Here is a 23,849-nt window from a genome sequence, read left to right as displayed (position 1 = left end):
AGTTGTTCTTGTGGACTTGCTGGTTCAGAGTGGAAGTCTGCAGCTCAGTTCCTTTAACCCTGGGCTTCTTATCATTCTCCAGTTTGGGCATCAGGTCTCATTGTCTTCCATGGCCAGAAGCCTCAAAGTTCTGGCCCCGCTTGCTCTCAGTGAGCTCATACTCACACTTGTGGTCTGTTTGTGGTTTTAATGACTACAAAGGTCTGTAGACTCCTGCTTCATGTAAGCCCAACGGTAACTCAGAAGCACTTTGTCCTGTGCTGGATGCAGTTGCTTTGAAGTGGGGTGCTCTCTCCTGGAGCCTGAACTGTAGTGTCAGGAGGGAAGTGTCAAGGACTCTCTCTTGCTTTATTAAAATGGAATAATTTGCTTGGATAAGGATCATGGCTAACTCTTTTGGAAGATGCCCTTTTAACCAGACATATTTTACAGAAATAAAAGAACTTGCCAAGTCTTATTTAATTCAAGCTCCAATTGCATTTTCTCCTGTCATGTTTTCTTCCATTCTTCTGTGGTATGTCTTCCCTTTTCTCCGTCCTACCCTGTACCTCCTGTGCTCATCTGTATTCTCCCTGCTGCGACTTCCAGTCTGTCAGCCCGCCTGTGACTCTCTCCTGTCTGCTAGCATTCAGGGTGAGAATCCTGGGTCAGCACCCTTTGCTAGCCTTTCCCTGCGTTTTTATAGTTTGGCTCTGTGATCTTGATTCATAAGTTCTTTCATGTTATGTTTAAAATTCACGGCAAGAAGTCCAAACTAAATTGTGCTTTTGGCCCCGGCAACATCTTCCTGCTGCATGCCCACTGGTGAGCCTTGCTGTTCCTCTGTATGGTGGTCCTGAGTCTGGATCACTACTGTGCCAGCTCTTTGTATTACTCAGGATCTTCCTTTCAGGGAGTGGACTCCTGTGGCCATATTCAGAAACTGCCATCCCAGCCTGTCTTCTGCCTCCACTTCCCATAGGCCTTTCTGTTGATCTCAAGCACTCTCGGCAATCCTTATTTCTTACTATATATTTATTTGGGTCTGCAGATCACATCTGTGTCTTACTTTGATTACAAATGGACAATTTCCATGTGTAATACCCATAGGAAGGCAGCTGTTATCAAATCCTGTCATACTCACACTGAACTGAGTTGCTTTTCTTAATCGCTGTTATAAATAACCTCTTTAATATCAGATAGTACTAGATTGACTCTTAGCTACAGAGTAATCCAATTAAAAATGTAACTCCTCTCCTTTATAGAGCATCACACACAGGCAGAAAAGTCATCTTAGACATTTCAGGTACCTTCTCTGAGCTGTTGAAAATGTAGTGTTGTAAATATGCTTCAGGACTAGAGTACGAAAACTACTTCACAAGGTATTTCCTGTCTCTCACATCCTTCCCTGCCACACACTGTGTCACTTCCTATACTCAGGATCTATCATTCCCAGCAGCACTGCCTCTCAACACACAGGCAGAGGAGAGGAGGCACCGCTGACTGGGCACGTCTCGTCCCAGAAGGCAAAGGAGTGGTGGGAAGAGTGACAGTGGTTACTGAGGACTTATGAGAGTGCCTGCCGAGGTACCCGAGTGGGCTCACTTCACCCTGGGCCTCTGGTCATGTTAGTCACAGGCAGAAGGTGAGAGCTACATGGGGACCAAGAGTCTAGAGAGAAGTCAGAGGGAGGGCAACAATTTCTAGCCACCTCTGGGGACTTACTTTTTCTAAAACCTTGGCAATTCGGGTGCCGATTTGTTCAAGTGACTGTTGCGGATACTGGTCCTTGCCAAGATTTTGCAGTACCTGGAACAGAAGGAGATGGTTGGTGAGAGAGCTGAAGAAGAGACCAGATTTGGACTCTGCCATCGCTACTCAGCTGGGAGCGGAGCACCATGGCAAAATGCTTTTCTGGGACACTGCTGTGCATCTGCTGGGGAGCAAGTTTGTGGAAGATACACTTAAGGTGACTCTGACAGTTCACAGTCCTCTCCCACTTAGGAAAACTTACAGATGTAGAAAACATAGTCATCACAGCAACACTAGAAAATAAGTTAACAAATCTGCTTGAGGTTCTGTCATCTGCACAGGCGCTGTTAATGCCCTTATGCATATTTCCAGACATTTGCTGTGTATGTGTAAACTGTCATCTATGTCTTCATATAATATATTCTTAACTTTTCTTCATGCCAATAAATATATTTGTCTTAGTTATGGTTTCTATTGCTGTGGTAAAATATTATGACCAAAATAACCTGGAGAGCAAAGGGTATGTTTCAGCTTACGGCTCTCAGGACATACTCCATACCAATAGACAGTCAGGGCAGGAGCCTGGAGGCAGTCACTGATGTACAAGCCACAGAAGAGTGCTGCTTGCTGGCTTGCTCCTCATGGCTTGCTCAGCCTGCTTTCCTATAGCACCCAGGACCACTAGGGTTGGTCACTCCCACACCAATCAAGAAAGTGTGCCACCGACCAGTCTGGGGCATTTCTCAACTGAATTCACTCTTCTAAAATGACTCTAGCTTGTGTCAAGTTGACATAAAACTAACCATCATGACATTCTGTCACATCTTTCCAAATTATGTCATTGTGTATTATCTGCTATCTTATTTAACTTATCCTTTAACATGGGCATCTGTGATATGTTTTCCAAATCTCCCTTGAGGTACAGTCTTTGCTAAGTATATCCTGGGTTGGTCATCGTGCCTTTCTTAAGAATGTCAACAGGAAAATAACTGCCCCAAATTTCTCTGTCCCGAGCCTCTCTGTGGGAGGCAGGAGCCAGCCCACCCTGATAGGTATATTGGTTACAGCCACAAGAATTACAAGTTCTGTCCTATGGCCTGAATGGAATTGGGCTTGGAAAGCTACCTAAGTCAGGGCCAACTGAAAAAATTAAAACATCGAAAAGAGCCCTGGCTGCTCATTCGTGCTTTCTGGTGTCAGTTACATCATAGCTGTGAGGCTAACACTACAACAGTCTGAACAAGCCTGAGCACTCACCGCAATCAAGTACTCACCTCTGTTAGCTGGCTCTCACCCGTGTAGTGCAGGCTGGCTCTGTTGGACACTCCATGTAAGTGGTCCAGGGTATGCATGCTCGTTGGGAGATTGCCATTGCACAGCGGTTCCATTGCTGGCTGCTGTATGGGTGTGGCAAAGTCTATGTGTTCTGTGATGCTGGAAAACGGAGATGATCACATTAACCATGGAAAATCCAAGTAGGTAGAGAGTTCTAATAATCAGCACCTCTAACTTCCATACGGTACTCCCTCACTAGAGGGTTTGAAATGAGTGGGTTTCCTCTAGGATTTCTTCTTTTAGGGAATCGATAGCAGTAAGACAATACAACTGGTTTCTACAGCCTACTTTTCCATTACAAACAGAAGCACATTTGTTGCTCAAAGAGAAAGTCATCTAAAAGTTAGACAGTAAAAGCAGACTCAACTGGATATTCATTGTATTGGGTGTCAAATACAAGTACTTAACTTCATGACCTCATGAAGTTATTGTTTTAAAAAGATTTTGAAAGTTTTAAATTATGTATATATGTGTATCTTTGAGCTGGTATGTGCAGGTAACCAGAGGCCACAGATAACCCTGGTGCTGGAGATGGTTGTGAGTCATTCATACAGTTGCTGGAAACCAAACTCTGATCTTCTAGAAAAGAAGTACATGTTCTTACCTTGCTTAGCCATCTCTCCAGCCCAAGAGGTCACTTCTCAAAGGCTAACCACACAAACAATCATATGTACTACATAATTTGGCATCACCAAATTTTACTTCAAACATTTTAACTTGTATTTGGAAAACATTTATTGCTCCATTGATTACTCATTCCAAACCTACTGCATATCAGAGACTAAGTCAATAATAATAAAACAAACACATGAGGTCCTAGTTGTTACGTTGCTAATGTCTTGGAAGGTGTAGGATTACAGATGTGCTAAGTCAGAAAACACGAAATACTGAAGGCATGCTCATGAGGAAACACATCTCCTCCACACCATGAGGAGGGGTGATTATGATAGCTTTCCTGAAACAGCAGAGCTCAAAGGCCTTGGGGTGAAGGCTGTGACTGAGCTAGGCAGGAGCAGAGTGAGAAGGCCTGACTTACATCCAAAGAACTCTCGTGGTAGGAAGGCATCGGAAAAAAACGAGGCACGAATGATCAGGGCAGGAGGCTCACATACACCTGTGTGGTATTACAGACACTCCGGAGCAGCAGTGTGGATGCAGAAAAGCAGACAGCTTGCAAAGGTCTCAGGGCGTAAAAGTAGTAAGAACTGGTAACGTGATTATTCAGGATGATATCTGGATTTCTGGCCTGAATACAGCTGAACATATTTCTTGAGAATGTGAAATGGAGTAGCTGGAGGATAGCTCAGTGGTTAGAATCACATACTGCTCTTTCAGAGGACCCAGCTTTAGCTCCCAGTGCCCACATCAAGTGGCTCACAACTTCCTGCAACTGTATCTCCAAGGGACTCTATGTCCTTGTGTGGACTCCACGGGTACCTACAATCATACATGCTACATTCATACATGCTACATTCATACATGCACATACCCACACCCATACACATCATTAAAAAATAAAAATGAATCTTTAAAAAATGTGAAATGGAGAAACAAAAAACAGTGTTTTATTTTATTTTTTAATGTTGGACACTGGGCAAGAAAACTATGTGTTTTCTTGAGCTTGTGGGTAAAAATGGGGCTTTGAGGAGGAGTCTGGTTGGAAGACAGATATTTGGGAGGGGTTACTGCATCCCTGATGAAGGAGATTTTAGGAGCAGTCACTCAGGCCACACTTGATTATGGAACAAAGCATTGGCAGACCTGAGGAACAATAACACTTCTGGAGCAGGTCAGCAAAAGCCCCTTTGCTCGCTCTCTTCACAGGTGTAGCTGAGTCTAGATTTGCCCTATCTCTCCTAAAAGTGCACAGTGTCTATGCAATGACCTCTGGATTCCTAAAAACAAGGATCTGGTTTTCAACATGAACTATATGCTATATCTGACTTCTGACAGCTTGCAAAGGCACCTAGAATGGGGGTTCATTTGCCACTCTTTGCATGGACTGAGTCCATCTAGGCCGTGGGTAGCAATGGCCAAGCTCAGCTGTTCACAGTGCCAGAAAGATGACTCTTCTGACTACCGATGGCACAGAAGATGTCACTGGAGTCAGCTGAGGCCACTGTGGCTCACCGGTAAGGAAATTCCATGAGGAAGGTCATGTCAAGAATACTCACTCAATGTTTTTTGAAGAAACTGCTAGCCAGGTGCTCACAATGGCAGTTAGCTCTACCCAGCGGAGTTTGAGGCACTCATCTGGACTGGGCCACCCCAGACTCTGGTAGTCACGCTTTTTTTCTGGAAGGAAAGTATATCATGAATGGATACAGTACAAAGTAATGGCAGCTAAGCAGCTGTTTCCCTTAGATGACATCACACAAACTGGTATGGTTGGTGGTACATGGTTTTCTTGTCTTTAGAATGTGCACCATAGGAAGATGGATCTAATCACAATCCTCTCATTCGTGGCAATGGGAACAAAAATCCTCTCTGAAATAAGGCCTTACTCTCAAAGATGAAAGAAAAGCCATCCTTTGTTGTATCTGAAGTTGGTCAACGTGAAATAAGGATTCAGAAGACTCTTGGATACCAACATTCCTACCACGTTTCGCCTTTCCCCTTCTGGGTTTGATTTTACGAGGCTATGTCTGACTTAATGGGAACACATGTCTCTAAAGCAGGCATCCAGCCCTGGCACTGTGACATTTTGGGGTGGATAATGCTTTGTTGTAGTGACACTGTAGTGCACTGAAGGACAGTTTAGCAGCACATGGGCGTCAACCTATTAGATTTCAGTAGCAAAGCCTCCCCAAGAAATGTCACTTCACACTGCCAAATATTCCATGGGTGCAAAATCACCCCTGACAATCACTGCTACAAAGAAACAGTGCCAGGATGGGATCTATGACACTGTGAGGCCACCATTTCTTGCAAGAGTGTTTCCTGTGTGTTCAGAAGCTGGGCTTCAGCACTCAGAATTCCCAAGCTCACTAGGCTTTTGTCCTCACAGCTCAGAAGAGGAAGCAGGTTAGGAGCGGCTCGCCTAAAGTTCTCTGGCTAGAGGGGTGGCAGAAGCAGAACTCAGACATAGGTTATGTGACTCTAATACATGTCCCCAATTCCTGTGCTAGTAAAGGCACCTCCTGTTCAGTCTGAGCCCTTTACTTCAGTCAAGTCCCCAGAAAAGAACAAAAATAAAGTCTTATCTGATAGGTTTCTGATGGGGATGAGCAGGAGGAGAACCTTAATTCTGTGCAGCACTTTTTACACTGTAAGAATTTACCAATAATAGAAAAACATTTGAGGTACAGGCAGGGATTTAGATTTAGATTTTAATAAAGAAAAAAAAGAACAGTTTGGAAAAATTTCAAATTAACTTTGAATAACACGTACATTAAATAAAGATCAATTTCTTTTCATATTTAAAAAATTCACTTGTAAAATATTTATTGAGCACCTATTATAAGGGTCTGGGAGCTGTGTAACACTCTGGAGTACACACAAGAGGAGAAGCCTGCTCTGCAGCTCACAGGCTAGTGAGGAAGGCAAACATAAGGAAACTGTTACACTCTCACAGCAGTGTTCAAGGAGGAGCCCAGGAGTTGTACAAAGGAAGGAGCAACTACTTCTGTCTGAAGGCAGCAAGGGAGAAAAGGCACTTGAGTTTCAAGTTTAAGGGTGAGTGATATTAGCACTGCAGAGGTGGTATAAGGGCATCCCAGGCAGAGGGAACAGAATATGCAAAGGCATGGGTAAAATGAGAGCATAGCTGCTTCCTGGCTGGAGGTGGAGGGTGGAGAGAGGCTGCTTTATAAAGGGTCTTGAATGTCACACTAGGTAGACTGCACTTTCTCCTGTAGGCAGTGGGGAACTTCGAGCCCACATCTCTCCATCTTGGTCACAGGGATATCATAAGAGGCTGTTAAATGCCTTGCTGAGATCCAGTTATATTATGTCTATGGCACTTCCCTGGTCTTCCAGTCTAGAAGCCCTAGCCAAAAAAGGAAATGAAATTAGTTCATTTGTTATTATTATGTTATTATTAGTACTTAGTATATCTATTACGGTTCTCAAAGATCTCCATTTCTCCCCATAGGTTGACAAACATCTGCTCAATAATTTGCTTTAAAACTTGGACATGATTCATCGGAAGTTCATTAGCTGGTAGTCGTCAGAATTCATACTTATTTAAACAGGGCTATGGACCTTCTGTAGCATTTTTGCACCTTCTCCACACTGAGAGCACTCTCTTTCAAGGACAGTAAGCAGCTCCATATTTGCGAGTATCTTCAATACCCAATGTGTGCCTGCTAAGCTCAGATCACTTGGAGCTACTTAAATGGGGTCATGGTGTAGCTTGGAAGATGAGCTGCTTAGTGAGAGGAAGGCCCTCACTTCAGCCCCTTTCCTCCAGTGCCACAAGCAAGCAAGCAAACACACACCTGCCCAGATGTTCTCATATAATTTTAGTCATGTAGGCTTTAGTTATCCCTTTGTAAGAAGCTTTTAGTTTCTTTAAAGTACTAAAGGATCATTATAAAATATCTGTAAAATGGAAAGGCCACAAAGAAACTACAAATGACCTACAGTTCTCTAAGCACCCACGGAGCATGTGCACTGCTGTGGTGACCTGCTTCTACTGTTTGATGTGCTTGCTTGCTAGGCCAAGTGTAGTAATCCAAGAGGCCATCAACGCCTCAGGATAGACAACTTCAGACAACTTATGACAGAAAAAACCCTAACAACTATTACATATGTCATCTGTGACATGTATCTTATATATCAGAGATATTTAAATGTGAGAAAAATATAGCTGCTAAGACACAGTGTGTTCACTGTCAGAATGGGAACATCCTTACCACTGGTAAACTGTCTTTACTGACTTGCTGTGTTGTGTTTCTTTGCTGTACAGCATGTGCACTGACATGCCGTAGCTCCTTAGGAAAGTGCACTATGTAGGTTGTTATCAGTTGTTACTAGGATAAGGAACTCTATGCATATATTTTTGGTATATACATGGCAATTTCCTCAAGTGCATTAATAGAAGAATTATCACTATGTTCTAAATCCCTAAGACCCATTGGTCACACTAACCCCAGGCTTGCTCTGCTGGTTTTCACTATGTACTACACATTTAGACAATCCGGTAAACAAAAACCTTAACTGTTTATGTCCGCTCTTTCTTTCTGGCTGCTACTGATTGATTAGACGTTCTATAACACTGGGAGTGCTGTGTGTGTTTATCTGATAAAGTAGCTCTGCATATTTTATCTTACTACTGCATTTTTTTATGGTCTTTCAATGACATTGATACCCCCCCATGGAAAATATATGATATAAATATATAAAAGTATTCTCAAAATTACATTGCTCGGACTTTTAGTCTTGCCTCCCTAGTGTTGGAATTAGCTTTTGTATTTCTCTACCTTGGAACATCCTTAACGTGAGATTCTACAAACACTCTCTACATTTTGTTCCATGATGACTTCTTACAGTGACATTTAACACCTCAGAATGGTCATTTCCATGCTTTACACATGGCTGTCTTTTCTACTAATACAGACAGACTTAGCAGAAGGAAGGGTTTGCCTGTGGAACTCAGCGTACGTCTTTAGCAGCACAACCAATCCAAGTTTTTATCCTCTGTCACAGCAAGATACCCTCCTAGGACATAGAGGACTTACAAAGGTACGTCTTCCTGGATTTGGATACGCTGATCCTACTCTATATATCCTACGACTGCCCCCTGCATTAGTCAGTATTTTATTTATTTAACTTAGTTAAATATGACAGATTTTAATGAATTGAATTATTAGTCTAAGACAGTAAAAATATTGCTTTAAAAGGGATATAATTTTTTAAAAAAGGAATTCTATCGCTACCTTTTAATGCTGGGGGAAAAACTCAGCTGGGTGCATGGCAGTGGCCTTCAACCTAAATAAATGGTTAATGGAAATTTTCTTATACTAATGATTGATAATGTCCTCTATTCTCTTATCGGAGCTGCTCTAAGTCATACAACACATCTCTTATTAGAAACGATACAGTGACCTGGAGCACAAAATAAGATGTAAGACATTCTCACTTACCCTGGGGCCCTGGAGATGCCACCTTTGGCCCAGTGATCTCTAAGTTTGCTTGGTAACGCTGTCCATTTTCTGCTTGACTTGCCTCTACTTTTTTCCCAGGAGGTTTTTTATGGTCCCCTTTGGGTTTCTTTACACGTTTGACCTGGAATGTGATCTAGGAAACAAAAACACGTTGGAAACAAATGAGAACAGTGAGTCTCAATCTGTCATTCACTACAGATTTCAGTGGTTTTAAGGATAACCTAGCCCAGCAGAACTGGATGATAAAAGCCTATTTCTGAAGACAACACAGACTTGGTCAGAGGACATAGAAAAATCAAGTTGCTACTGACCAGGAAGCTTTCTCCCAACTGGCTATCTTTGATAGCACAAAATGGTGTTATGCAGTTTATTAAAGAGAAAAAAGTCATTGATAGTTTTATCTAGCTTCGAATAAGAACAACCTGTATGGCAAGATATGTTCATGGGAGCAGTATGGGCATGGTGCTATTGGGATAAGCAACTGTTATCTGATTGGATTTAAGGTCTGTTCCACAGGAAGGAAGGAATGCCTGGTACTGGAAATCTGGCCAAGAATCCATGGTTCCTGGGGGTTGGGCCTATTGCTCTTACTCTGCTAAGTGGACACGGTATTGAAACACCTTTGAAATCTGCATCTCTGCACCCACTGGTTAGTGGAGTTTTCAGACCACAGCAGAGAAGTCTGTGTAGTAAATGATGGGTAACTCAGAAACTCAGAACTTGCCCAGATATAGAGTGCTCACCAACAAATGGAACATCTGTATCATATCCTCTCCTTGAAAGGCTCAGGGACAACTGAGACAGAAAGGGCAGAAGGACTGGAGGAGCCTGAGGCAGGGCAGGCTGGAGTAAAACTGTCTTCTGGGCATGAGAGGTCGACTGTACTCATAAACCCAAAGCAGCTGTGGTTACCTTCCTACAGGGAGGGCTCATGAGGCCCTACTGCTAGCTGAGGAGCTGACAGCTGATGACCTCTTGAGGAGGAAGAGTCAGTTTCTGTCATGGGTTCAGCACCAGGTGGATTAAACATGCTCCAGGGGATGGCCTACATTCACTACTACTCTATGTGCAATCACACGGGACTGGGTGAGTTGTAAGGGGGCAGGAAAGACGGCGAGGGTGGTGGGTCTTAGAGGAGTTAGTGGGTGTAAACACCATCAAAATCTATTGTGTACACATATGAAATTTTCAAAGAATTATATTAAAAATAACCTGATAGTTATACTAATATCCTGATATGATCACTGCACATTCACACTGTGTATATACACACTGAAACATCCACAGGAGGCATAAATATGTGTGTGTGTATAGGTAGATATATATATATCTACCTATACATATGTATGATTATTATAAATCAATTAAAAATCTCTCTGTGTGAGAGATGTTGAGTATATTATGTGTGTGTTCATGTGTTTGTGTGTGGGGTAGGTAGAGCAGGTCATGCAGGATATGGCTTGTGTAGAGGTCATAAAACAACCTTCCAGCTCTGGTACTCAATTTGCCACCTTGTTTGACACAGGGTGTCTTCACTGTTGTCATCCAGACTAGCTGGCCTGAGAGCTTCTGGAGATGCTCCTGTCTCTGCCTCCCTCCCACGGAAGGCTGCGAGTAGACATTTGTGTTACTGTGGCTGTCTAGCACATGAGATGAGGGTAAGGGCTCATGAGTGCACTAGAACAGTGAGTGCTTATACACTGAGATAGTCTCTTAGTTTCCAAGTAAAAAAATAGTTTGAAAAGGAAAAATATCTTCTAAAACCCAGTCAAGTTTTCCCCTTAAAATAATAATGATAATTATTATTATTGTTGTTATATTATTATTATTATCATCATCATTTTTATTATTGGACAGTCTTGCTATGCTGCCCAGGCTAGTTCTGAATTCTTGGGCTTATGTCATTCTCCGGCTTCAGCTTTCTGAGTGCTGAGACTACAGGTGTATACTGCACCTGGCTAAGTTTAATTTTTAAAAATCTAAATGAAAAGTTGGTATTGAAATGAGCAAGGTGACCTAGTCTTGATGAGTACACAGAAGATACTGAAAGGAAACATATGTCACCTATCACAAGTCTGTGGCTTGGAGGGTGATTTACACTGTGCTGTTTCCTCTCACCTTCCAGAAGTGTCAGTAATGTTTATACGGCATGACATTTTCTAGAAAATTACAATGTGCAGTACTTGTACAAAACCTGGCTATGATTTCATGAGGAGTGAGGTACGGAACTCTTTGTGTATGTGTTTGTATATTTGTGTATGCGTGGATGCAAGTATGTTTATGTATGTACTGGTGTGGAAGCCAGAGGACAACTTCCAGTATAAGTCCTTAGGAGCTGTCATCTGTTTTTTTAAATTTTTATTATTATTTTTTTATTTTTTGTTTTTTGTTTTTCCCGTTGAGTTGGAGTTCCTGATGAGGCTGGGGCCACAGGGATTCTTCTGTCTTTGGCCCCCCCCCCCCCCCCCCAGGGCTGGCACTACAAGCACATGCCACTATGCTGCCTTTACATTGTGGGCTTTGGGGTTTGCCTGACTGGGCCTTCTCAGCACTGAGCTGGCAAATTCTTACCCACTCTGTTGCTTCATCATCTTCACTTCTGCAGTCTCCATAGCAAGAGCCCTTGGCTACTCCATCCTGGGGCCCTTTCTTCAGTACCCGTATTCCCTGCAGGTCCAGACGTCGTCCCTTCATTTCTAATGTTCCCCCAAAGCCTTCCAGAGGCCAGGCCTGCTGAAACTCATCCACCAAAGCCAGTATCTCTTCAGACATCTTCGTTTCATCTGACTTCTCCACCTCATCGGAACCATTGCTCTCTTCAACCACTGTGCCTGCAATTCAAGGGGTTGTGTGCTCAACAGCTTCATAGTGTTTATTCAAATATGGAGTGACTTAAACCTTGTTTTTGGGGATATTTTCGCTCTGTTTAAAGGCATGACTATAGAATAACATCAAAGAATACCACTTAGTATCTTCAAACCTCAAAACAGAACATCATCTCTTCCATTTAGCCTCTGCCAAAAGCCTGCCAAAAAGCAATGGCAGGATCCAGAAGGCAGGCAGCCATGGATGGCGTCACGAGTGAGGGAACAGCTGTGGCATGAAAGATCACCTACTCAACATACAAACTGTAGATGGCAAGGATAATGCCATTCTGTTATTTATTGCATATGTAGGTCCTTTATTATATCATCATCAAACAGCTGTGTGTCCAGTCCATATAGCTTGCTTAGTGTGTGACTTGAGCAAAGGTTAGTAGAAAACTACTCTAATGGAAGCTTCCATTTTCAGTGATAGTATAAAAATATCCATATGCTAATTTAACGCCTTTAAAATGGGTATGGAGGTGTTACTTATGTTGTTTAAGTATTTAAGATCTCCTACTGTGGATCTTAGTAGAATATGCTAGCTAAATTTTTCTCTCAAGAATGTGGTATGTTTGTCTTTTTTTCCCATGAAGTTTACAACCTTCAAGTTCCACCCATGCTTAGACCATCAGGAGACTCAGAAATGATATTTTAAGTTTCTTAACATAATGCTTTCCTTTTTCTAAATTGTTTGCTACTTAGTCTTTGTTATTTACTTTGAATTAATCGCTATGCTTTACATCATTTGCTTCATAAATGTCACGTCTTACCCCTTCTAGAAATGAACAGGGCACAAAAACAAAGAGCAAAACACTTCCTTTCATAATGCACACCCACCGGTCACCCTGAGAGCATGGGCTTGGCTGCCTGTGGCAGTTCATTATTCCTTCAGGTGGCAATTCCAGGCTGTTCAGAGCTGTGACACCACGATAATAAGGCCAGGGTGAGGATCTCACATACAGATGCCCTGACCTCTAGGCTCAGAAATGCACGTTATTTCTCCCCCCCCCCCCCGTGTGGTATGGGGCTACACTGAGAAGCATGGCTGATGACCACAGCTGAAAACAACTCTGCAAGTGGTCAGTGGTGTCGTCCTCTGCTTTGCGGGCACTTCTGCCCTCTGTCCCAGCTTCTATTGTGGACCATGGGAGAGCCTGAGGTCAAGCTGTGATTCTTACTTGAGAAAGCTGGAAGGCACTATTTACAACCATGACCACATAACTACCAACCCTACCGCTGCGATTTCAAGTAAGTTCATCCTAGGTTCCCTAAGCCATCTGCTGCTTTCCACAGCTCTTTATGATCACTGTTAGTACTCTGAGGAAGGGATCTAGGTATGCCAAAGCCTGTCTGTGCTTCAAGATATCGAAACAAAAGTGACTGCCTGTTGCCTAGATCATGTGGCCAGTGATATACATGTAGGCTGACAAAGATCTAATTTCAAGTCTCTGTCTTGCTATGCTGTCCCTAATGTCTGGAACTAGACCCAGCACACAGTAGACCCCAAGAGCTGTGGAATAGCACAATCGCAGTGTTCTTGAGGATCTGCTGTACCTGTCTTATCCTGTCCTGCAGGCAACTGAGGACTTAACTCTATGGTTTACCTTAGCAGTTGGTCACATAACTAAAGTCAGGAGTTCACCCAGCTGAATGGCAAGCAACATAAAACGAGGCATCACATCAGCCAGGGAAACAGCTGGAGAGTTGGCACTGGGAACTCCCAGAGCAGAGCAAATGGAAGAGCTGCCTGGCATCTGACGGAGCTGTCAGAGTTGGCTCTAACAGCTCCTCATCTGATTTTAGGGTTCTTTTGCTTTCTTTTCCTATGGCTCCTACAGGATTTCCCCACCCAGCCTGAGACAGGAAAGAGTGTTTGATAAGTTTCATCCAGCAAAACAAGGGCTTACAAAATGTGGCTTCTGGCCAAAGAGAGACTGCAGAGTACTTTTTCAGGATATTTCAGTCTCTCCAGATTGCATATGGGAGGCAGTGCTGGTTTTTGTAAATTTGACACAAGCTAGGGTTATCTGGGAAGAGGGACCCTTGATTAAGAAAATACCTCTATCAGATTAGCTTGGAGGCCAGGGTGTAGAGGTGTTTTCTTGATTAATAATTGATGTGGGAGGACATTGCTAGCTGAATGTGGATAGTGCCGCCCTGAGAAGGCAAGCTGAGCAAGCCATGGAGAGCAAGCCAGTAAGCAGAGCTTCTCCATGGCCTCTGCTTCAGTTCCTGCCTCCTGGTTTCTGCCTTGTCTTCCCTGCAGGATGGACTCTGAGCTGCAATGTGACAAAAGCCCTCTCTCCCTCAGTTGCTTTTGGTCATGGGGCTTATGACAACAATGAGACACAAGCTGGACACAGGCTATGTCTAGAACTCCTACTTTCTTTTAGCACTGGCTATTATGTGAAAGCATCCATGCTAGTTACCTGCAAAATGTCAAAGAACACAGTTTTCAAGGTTATTGCTTCCTACTATTCTCATCATGTGGATATGGACATACTAGGTATTATACAAGTGCATAACTTAAACTTCTGAGAGAGAGAGAGAGAGAGAGAGAGAGAGAGAGAGAGAGAGAGAGAGAGAGAGAGAGAGAGAAAATGAATTTCATAATGGAAGCCGGTATTCAAGTTAAGGAAGGAACTGTTTCAGGCTTCTGCTGCTAGCTTCCAGTGATCTATTCCATAGGGCGTCTGAGCCACAGTGACACTTAGGGAACAACACTAAACACACACACACTTTATGTTTACTCCTCAGATGGATGGTTCACAAATGTGTGTTGTGATTGAGGGAGGGAAGCCAGTGTTTATTTACTTAGCTTTTCCTATGTATATTTATGCCATAAACTATTTTGATGGGAGCAAAAAGCACATGAATGCTTTTGACCCTGGTAGATTAAATATAACCAATCAACAGTGAACTTAAAGCCATAAAGCTATATACACTTGGGACAATTAAACATTTTTATAATAAAGATGATCTGAATGCAATCACACAATGCTTCCCAGAGAAAGGTAGATACTGCAGTAGGAGTTAAACAGAAGCAGCCTGGGGCAAACTTTCTAAAAAGCACATATGCATTGGCTTACGTACTTATGGGCCAAAGTAGATATGCATGCAGGAGCATGGAAGACATGTGCTAAGGTGTGACTAATTGCAGCTCAATTAGAACAAAGCATGTGGACAGGCAATCAGCAAGAACAATTCAGAGGTGACATTAAAACACTTTGGTGGGGTTCCTACAAAAGGGACCTCTTGCTCCTTAAGGAGAATAGCAATGAAGTGTGTGAAAGCCATGAGGATGAGGACAGCCCAGGTCTAGGACTGGAGAGTCAGCTGGTGATGGCATGGTTGTCGAGGGACAAGAAAAGACAGAACATGGGACTAGAGAGGTGTCTCACGGAACAAAGGAAGCTGACTTTGGAATGCAAAGGATCTTTGGAGGAAACAACTGGGTAAGTTTAAATATGACTTCAGGATTTTAAAGTCTCGTGTGGAATAGTTGGGATCTCTGTGAGGTAGCTGTAACTTCTCAGTCTGAGTATGAGAACAGAATGCTGTCCACAGAACGTGCAGTGAGGAGAAGGTGGTATGACAGAGTGAGGACTTAATGGATTTATCAGATAACTCACTAACATTAGTTGCTAGCACTTACTAGTGTGCTGAGGGCTGGACTATCATAACCCATGGGGCTTAAAGTCTAGAGAAAAATGGAAGGAAGAACTTATCTGCAGACACTGCCCCATGCAAAGCAGTGTCCAGTACATATGTCCTTTATTGGAAGTACAGCCTTTCGTATGCTGACAGGTCTGGATTGGGGAGGAATCTCAGATTTTGAATAACGCTGGAAGCAAGCAGTAGTAGTAGACTCTAGGCTTGTAGCCCGTGGGGCAGATGGTGTGATATAAACTGAAACAGAGACTGACATGCACGCACGCCTCCACTTTTCCTTCATCTTCTTTACCAGGCACCGTTTTCACTTGGGAAACGGAGGATAAATATTGTGACTCTGAAGAGAATGTAAGTATCCACAGTGAGGGTCACATGGGTCCACAGAGTGTCTGCCATGTTAGATATTCTGTCAAGAATGACAGAGTTGAGGTTCTGAGAATGTAGATTATGGGGTCCCAATTTAAATGAAGGCAATTTCTCTGTTTCAAAAACACATACACATTCAAGTTTAATTCTGGGGACCTTAGTTTAAGGAATTCCACGTTGATTACGCTAATAGACAGAGATTTGGTGAAAGTCCCCAATGTACATTAACTGAGGGACCGTGGAACTGAGGGTGACACATGGTAAGAGTGGCTACTGACATACTGCTCAAAAAGTATCAGGTGAAGAAATACCTTGGGAGGAACACTAAAACATCTCAGTGGGACTATTCTAGGATGATGAGACTGTAAACCACAGCATTTGGAAGGAAATAAACATACTGAACTGACCTGGAGGAGTGGAGTGGGGAGGAATAACCCCTGTCAAGCCTGTACAGCATGGGTAACAGGAAACAAGACCATTAGCCTCAAAGGGGAAGCTTGTATTTTAGTTCAGCCTTAGAAAGATTTGAATCAATGGAAAATGAAATGGATCATCCAGGGAGAGATGGACCCAAGGCAGCCACAGAAGCTGGTGGATGACTTGCTAGGGACTCCACAGAGAGGGAATGGAACATCAGAATGGAAATAAAGGCACGTGATTGTATTTGGTAAGAAACAGCATTTATAGTTAAGAAACAGAGGCTTCAAGAGAATTTTCAGAAGCAAAAGACAAAAAGATGTGCTCTAGACAGAAAGATGTGTTTTCACAGAAAACACATGGAGAGTAAAGAGCCTAAAGGCAGGGTTTAAGGGAATGTCCTTACTCACTTCAGGTCTGACTTACAACATCTCCTGTATGGTTTGGTCAGAACAGGACTAGCTATTGGAGTGCCCAAACTGAACTGGTCTGTTTGAAGACAGACAGGATCTTGTTATGTACTCCAGGCTGGCCTTGGGCTTGCTATACAACTCAAACTGACCTCAAACTCATAATCCTTCTGCCCTTGTTTTTCAAGTACTGGGATTACAGGTGGGTACCACGAAGGCCATCAGAGTATATTCACTTTCAAAAAAATTTTTATTTAATTTTTTATTTTATATGCATTGGTGTGAGGGTGTCAGAGCCACTGAAACTAGTTACAAGCTGCTGTGTGTGGATTCTGGGAACTGGACCTGGGTTTTCTGGAAGAGCAGCCACTGCTTTTAACTGCTGAGCCATCTCTCTAGCCCCATATATTTAATTTTAATAATGATACCATATACAGGACACAGACAAACTTTATTGCAAATTAAGATGCAACCAGTATAGAGCCCTGAGCAACTCTGTCTGGGGCCCTAATGTCCTCCTTAAATGTCAGTGATCTGATAATAATAAGTCAGGCTGCTGTGATCTACCACATAAGCACTGGTGCAGACTACCAGGGCGATAGTTAGAAAGCAAGGCCTACTTAAAGTACTCACACTGAGTTGAGGAGGGCGGGGTATGGTGTGCTCAGTGGGAAGAAAGCAGCGGGAGCTCAGTGGAGCTTCCTTCTTCTTTGAGTGGGTACAACAGGAACGACAACTCAGAGGACAGTCCAGGGAAGCAAGTGGGAGTCTCCCGAGGTGACTCAGGTACGCATATCAGGGCTCCTTCAACTACAAGCGCTTCGGGGTGTTAAGGACATTGGCTCAGAGAGGTGACTTGTCAAACTTTAACCCTCAGCAGGTGGCAGAACTGGGTCATGGTACCAGGGTCTATGACTACAACCACTAAGTGTTCCTTCTCCAAGGATGGCTGCCAGCAAGGGACCATGGACCAGGGAAACAAGCACCAAGCGCTGACCTGAAAATGTCAATCTATGGTATAATTTCTCTCTTTTATCAAAATGAAATTTTAGAGAAGGATACATGAGTAAAACTCTTTCTTTCATGTACAGAGAAACATGTGTTGCTATGTAAGGTGGCCGGATGTATATGCTTTGACCAAGATTGACCTTTAGTTTGAGATCATCTTTGTACTTCTCTTAGTAAAATATTCTACTCATTAAAATTATCTTATCAACTAAAAATAATGTTCTCACCCATCAAACCTTTATTTCTGAAGCTCACTAATAATGAGACCCCACACATCAGGAGGCTGAATATGAATTTTAGATATGCCACCTACTGACAATCTGGGGGACCTATCAAACTTTTTCCTGAGCCTTAATTGGATCTTCATCTATAAGGTGAGCTTAATGATATCTACTTCACAAATCAGTACACGATGATACCATGTAAATTATAAAATGTCATAAAATGGTAGGGATTACCATTAGTTAATGGTTACTGGAGAGGACTTAACTATTTGTGTTTCATTAATTTCTTTCCCCAAAACTGGACTTTTCAAATGTCTTCAATGTCTATACTTGGCTGTCTATGAAAGCACACTATTTATGGTAAAAAGCAGGACTTATTACATCTGATAGTCACACAGAGGAAGCCTACTACTATGAACATGTGAACCAAACCTGTCCTCCTGGGGATGTTATTGGTACCTAAATGATAAGAAAAAGAACTCCAGATTACTTATACAAGGTATCATATAAGTGAGTGCCTAACAGTGCTTACTCTTTTCACAGTGTGAGCAGAATCAGCAGAGGAAAAAGCAATCTGCCTAGGTAAGTCTGCATGATGCTGAAGGGGCCCCCAAGAAATGACCTGTGCCAGTCAGGGTAACTAGGGCTCATCCTAAGTATGGGAGCTGAAGAGAACCACATGGAATATGGAACTGAAGATACAGAGACATTAGGTGACTACTGTCTTAGGCAGAGATGTGTTATACAAAAGGGAGACAGGGCAAAACTGTGGCTGGCTTTTATTCTGGATTGTCTTAGAGAAAAATAATGACTAACGTGGTAGTCACAAACAGCCAGCTACTACAGAGTTGTAACCGGAATACGGACCACGTCTATAATGGGTAAAATAGCCCTCCGTGTGACTCAGTGTAATTTCTGATGACTCTCAGTCTAAGCAACCTCAGGATGCTCACGGAACTGTGTGGGTGTATTGGTGTCAAAGAAGACACGAGACTGCCAGGCATCAGGAGCGACTCATCCTCACTGGAAGTGAGCAAATTGACCGTCCAGCGTAAGGATGTGTTCTTTTGAGTTGGTAAAGTGAGATTTAGTTTCCTTAAACTCTAATACTTTCTAATAGAGCTGATCATTTTTTTTTTTTAACTCACAGTCACTCACACCAGTGGTACTCTCCCTGAGGACTGACTTGCTTCTCCCACACAAGAGCTTTTAAACAGTTAATAGCAGGAGAAAAGATTTTGTATTAGTATTTACTCTAAACATTTTATTTATATGTTTTGTGTATATGCACGTATGTGTGGATACATATGGGCATATGTTTGGATGTGAAAAGGTAACTTGTAACTCCTTGCACCGTGTAGATTTGGGGACAAACTTAGACCATCAGCTTTGGCAGCAGCCATTCTACTGACCCTACTTGGAAAATATTTTAATTCAATCCACATAAGGCAAATTCCATATTTTATTAATAAATATAAGATGTCATGGGACATGGTATATAGAAGGCTCATAATCTGGTATTAAAGAGAAGGCAGGTGGTTAGGAGTGCTCACGCAGAGTCTCAGGTCAGTTCCCAGCACATGGCAGGTGGATAACAACCACGTGTTACTTACTTCAGGCTCAGAGGATCTGCTGTCTTCTTCTGGTTTCTGTGGGCATCTGTATTTATATGCACATACCCTAACACAAATAATAAAAATATACTATATGCTGGGTATTGTGGGGCATACCTTTAATTCCAGCACTTTGGAAGTAGATAGGTTAATCTTTATAAGTTTGAGTCCAGCCTGATCTACAAAGAAAGTTTCTGACAGCTAGGGCCATACAGTAAGAGTCTATCTCAAGAAAAACAAACAAAAAATTGTGGGGCTGAACAGTTAGATCAGATGTTAAGAGTACTTGATACTTGTGCAGAGAACCTAGGTTCAGTTCTCTGCACCCAAGTACCCCACAATCATCTGAAAGTCTAGTTTCAGGAGATCCAGAGTCCTCTTCTGGCCTCCAGGGGCACCACGGCATGCACATGACATTTATCCATACATGAGTCTCATGTGCAGAACACATACATACATGAAACAGTAAGTAAAAATAAATCTTAGCAGCTGGGGAGATGGCTCAGCAGTTAGAACACTGGCTGCTCTTCTAGAGGATCTGGGCTTGCTTCCCAGCAACCACATGGCAGCTAGCAAGCCTCTGTAACTCCAGTCCCAGGGGCTCTGAGGCCCTGTTCTGGCTTTTACTGGCACCACATGCATAGGCAAAACACACACATACGCACACGCACACGCAAAGATAATTCTTTTAGTAAACAAAAAACTTGGTAAAAGCTCATAATCTGATGTGAGCCAAGGCACACACACAAATCACAATACATGAACTGTGTTTTGTAAAACAAAGGAACAAGATAGCAGACGGAGTTCCTTACATGTTTGAGAACTTTTGTGAATGCTTCACAGAGAAGGCTGCATTAGAAATGTATAGTATTTCCCTCTCTCCCTCTTTTAGAGTGTCACATAAAGGAGGCTGGCCTTGAACTCCCTATGTAGTTTATAAGTGAAGTTCCGTGTCCAGTTTATGCAGTGCTGAGGAACACACCCAAGACTTTGTGCATGCTAGGCAGGCGCTGCCCACTGAACTACATGCTCCAGTCCAGGACTTGACCATTTAAAGCAATGCATTTGCAGAGGCCATTATCAGTCTGTGTAAGAGATATGGAGGCTCAAAAGCCTGGCCCGAGAGCAGAATGGATACTGTACTTCCTGCCAATGAAACAAACAGAACAGGGGCCAAACTGCCTCACAAACCCATATTAATTCAGATTCTCCTGATGCAGAATAGAGCTACTGAAAAATTTAAGCTTTAGAAACTTACCCGATCAAAACTGCATTTCAGAAACAACTCTTTGGACACATCAGTTAGTTCTGCTTTGAAAATTCTGCACCAGTTATATGCATTATCTTGTGTTCTGTCTTTTCCCTTTATATGGAAAGGCGTGTGTACCCATACTCATACACACCCCTATATAATTATGATTCTATATATACTTATATGTTTGCACACACAGAGATAGTTGTATATACAAAGTAAAAGGCAACAGTTATTGGGAAACAGATTAAGAGGAAAGGCAGAAGTGAAGACAGCGGGAGGAGTCAGTTACTAGCAGAGAGAACAGACGAAGCAATGAGAGCAGCAACAGGTCGTAAAGAGACTGGGCTTGGGCGAGTTGAGTTGCAGTCACAGCTATGGGAATTGTATACTTCAGAAAATTGAGCAAAAGTAAACCCAAGTTTGACAACAAGCTTGTTAAATTTAAAGCAGCTGGATATCTAGATAAGGAGCCTAGAGATCAGGCTGGAGCTGTGCAGACGCCTGAGCTCAAGAAGAGCCCGGGAGTCACCGGTGTACTCACAGGACTCTGAAACACCCAGGGCAAGACACTGTAAGGGAAGGAGAGAGGAGCAAGGTCAGGATCCAGGCATCCTCCCGACACAGCAAAGAAGTGGGAAAAGCAAAAGAGCATCTGAGGACAGGCCAGGGTCAGGGCAAAGGATTCCAGAAGCCACAGGGACTCTCCTTTTGACAGAGTGTCTAGTCCATAGACTGATATCCTGAGAAGAAAGACTGCACACGCCTGAATCAGGACCATTCTAGCAAAAGAGGGACAGAAGTGGAGAAGAGTGGGAAGAACACTCCCCCACTGCAGTAACTTCTGCCTCACCATTTGATGCTCACCCTATGTTGAGTGTCTGTTGCAAGGAAGAAACAAACTCATGAGAGAAGAGGAGAGGAGAGAGGAGGGGAGGGGAAGGGAGGGGTGGGGAGGGAAGGGGAGGGGAGGAGAGCGGAAGCCTATCATTCAGGAGTTGATTTTCCCACAGAAGCGCAGCTTGGGTCAAATCAACTTACTTTCAAGTCTAAGGGCATCTGAGTCCCTCCCTGCGTTCTCAACAGATAGCACAGGGTCCTCCTCTGCTCCGTGCCCAGCGGGCTCTTCTTCAGCAGCATCCAATGACTGTGGCTTGACAAAGTATTTCTGTTTGTCATGGCTGTTGTCCACGGTTTTCTCATGACAATGACCTCAATGACAAGAGACACAGACACATACATTAGAAACATCTCTCAAGTTTCCTCATAATGCAAGGCCCCGAAGCATCAAGAGCAAAGGTGACACTCAGACAATGCAGGAGTCAGTCCAGAGGAGTGCACGTTGTTCAAGAGTTTGCACTGAAATTTAAGGTTTGGCTGCTATGTCACCATGAGGAAGAATCAAGGGTTTTGGTAAAAAGCTGGCAGGCAACAAAGCCTCAAGATCTTGTTTATCCACTGCTGTAAAATACGTTCTCAAAGCTAAAACTACTACAAAAAGTGAGCAATGTAGAGTCCGGATATATCTGAGAATAAAGGATTATAGAGACGTATACTATTCTTTCATGTAGCTTAAAAGGAGACACACCAAAAGGTGAGGGATCACTAAGAATATACGTGTATTATATACCCAAGGATTAAAGGAGAGGGACACAATCCCACATTGAGCCTGTGGTGTGACTGGACACTTGTTTATCTTTTAGATAGCACATTCTGGCTACATGAGTAAAGATGATCTAAGACCAAAACGACAGACCTTGAATGAGATCCTGGCACTTTTGGCTACACGCTTGATGCACACAGTAGGACTGATTTCACTACAGCACTGCCATCGAGTTAAAGGACTTCTTCCTATCAGGGATGTCTGTTAACATGAACAACTCCCAGTCTGTGCTAATAACTAGCCTGTGATAGCTTTCCAAAGCCACTGATGGTCTAGCTCACTGAATGAGTATCTTTTTCCGCCCTTCTGCTCTATTTACATAGTCACTGAAAGGCCACAGATTTCTTATTCGAGACGACCATTTGGTTAAGGATAGATGTCATTTCTTTTCTTTACCAGGACATTCAAGCATGACTCCTGACTGAGGGAATCACTTTCCACTGCAATGCTTCTCACATACAGCAAAGCTGCTGCCAAAGCCGGGGATTTGGTTTCGAGAGTTTGAGTTTTCAAGAAACTTACAAGCAGCTTTGTAAGATAACACATAGAAGACAAACAATGCTGAGGCGGCATGGTGTGCCAAGTAAGCCCTTCCAAGAAAACACTTTTCAGAGCCATAGCTTCAATTCTGAAATAGCCACTAAGCCTGCGGAAGGAGAACTGCAAGTAAACGTGCCAGTATTTATGGAGAGCTTTATGATTTTGACTTTATGATTTTAATCCTTCCACTTAACCCTTATAAAAACTGCTCAGTATCTTTGTTTTAGATACAAGGAGACTGATTCTCAGTGAAAATAATAATTCAAACTAAGCTATGTGGTAAATCTGGAACTTATGTCAGACCTAACATCCTCTACTCAGAAGTCCTTCTAACAGACAGGATGGAAGGTAGCATCATAGGCAAAGAAGGTGCAGTGGAGCCAAGGGAACAGGAATTCTCCCTGTGTTTGGGAGGCCACAGGGAGTACAGCCAACCTCACACAGTGTGTGGGCATATATATGTCCATGGAGGGCCAATGGGAAGTGAGCCATAGGCAGTCGGACTGCACTCTCTTCCTACATTCCAACCTGGAGGACAGAGGTGCCAACTGGTATCTGCCTGTGTTCTCACCATTTGGTGTGAACTCCCTACATTCCACCCTGGAGGACAGAGGTGCCAACTGGTATCTGCCTGTGTTCTCACC

At 43.0% G+C, this 23,849-nt stretch overlaps 1 protein-coding gene across 4 annotated transcripts in view; it reads right to left on the bottom strand.

Annotated features, from left to right (window-relative positions):
* Ttc17 (tetratricopeptide repeat domain 17) overlaps positions 1-23,849 on the bottom strand; it is a 108,494-nt gene that overhangs the window by 22,553 nt on the left and 62,092 nt on the right. For all 4 annotated transcript variants that reach the window (XR_003712814.1, XR_003712815.1, XM_028778476.1 and 1 more), the window contains 6 exons: positions 22,044-22,214; positions 11,745-12,004; positions 9,153-9,306; positions 5,241-5,361; positions 3,006-3,165; positions 1,705-1,788 (listed from right to left, as the gene is read on the bottom strand). Coding sequence is in view for 2 of the 4 variants with exons in the window: in XM_028778476.1 (XP_028634309.1) it covers positions 1,705-1,788; positions 3,006-3,165; positions 5,241-5,361; positions 9,153-9,306; positions 11,745-12,004; positions 22,044-22,214 (950 nt within the window). In the remaining 2 variants the exon portion in view is untranslated. The remainder of the gene's footprint in view (positions 1-1,704; positions 1,789-3,005; positions 3,166-5,240; positions 5,362-9,152; positions 9,307-11,744; positions 12,005-22,043; positions 22,215-23,849) is intronic.

The sequence above is a fragment of the Grammomys surdaster genome, unplaced genomic scaffold (assembly GCF_004785775.1).
Source record: "Grammomys surdaster isolate TR1022 unplaced genomic scaffold, NIH_TR_1.0 338, whole genome shotgun sequence".
NCBI lineage: Eukaryota > Metazoa > Chordata > Mammalia > Rodentia > Muridae > Grammomys > Grammomys surdaster.
Note: the sequence above shows the minus strand (reverse complement) of the source record. Positions and strands in the feature narration are given on the sequence as shown.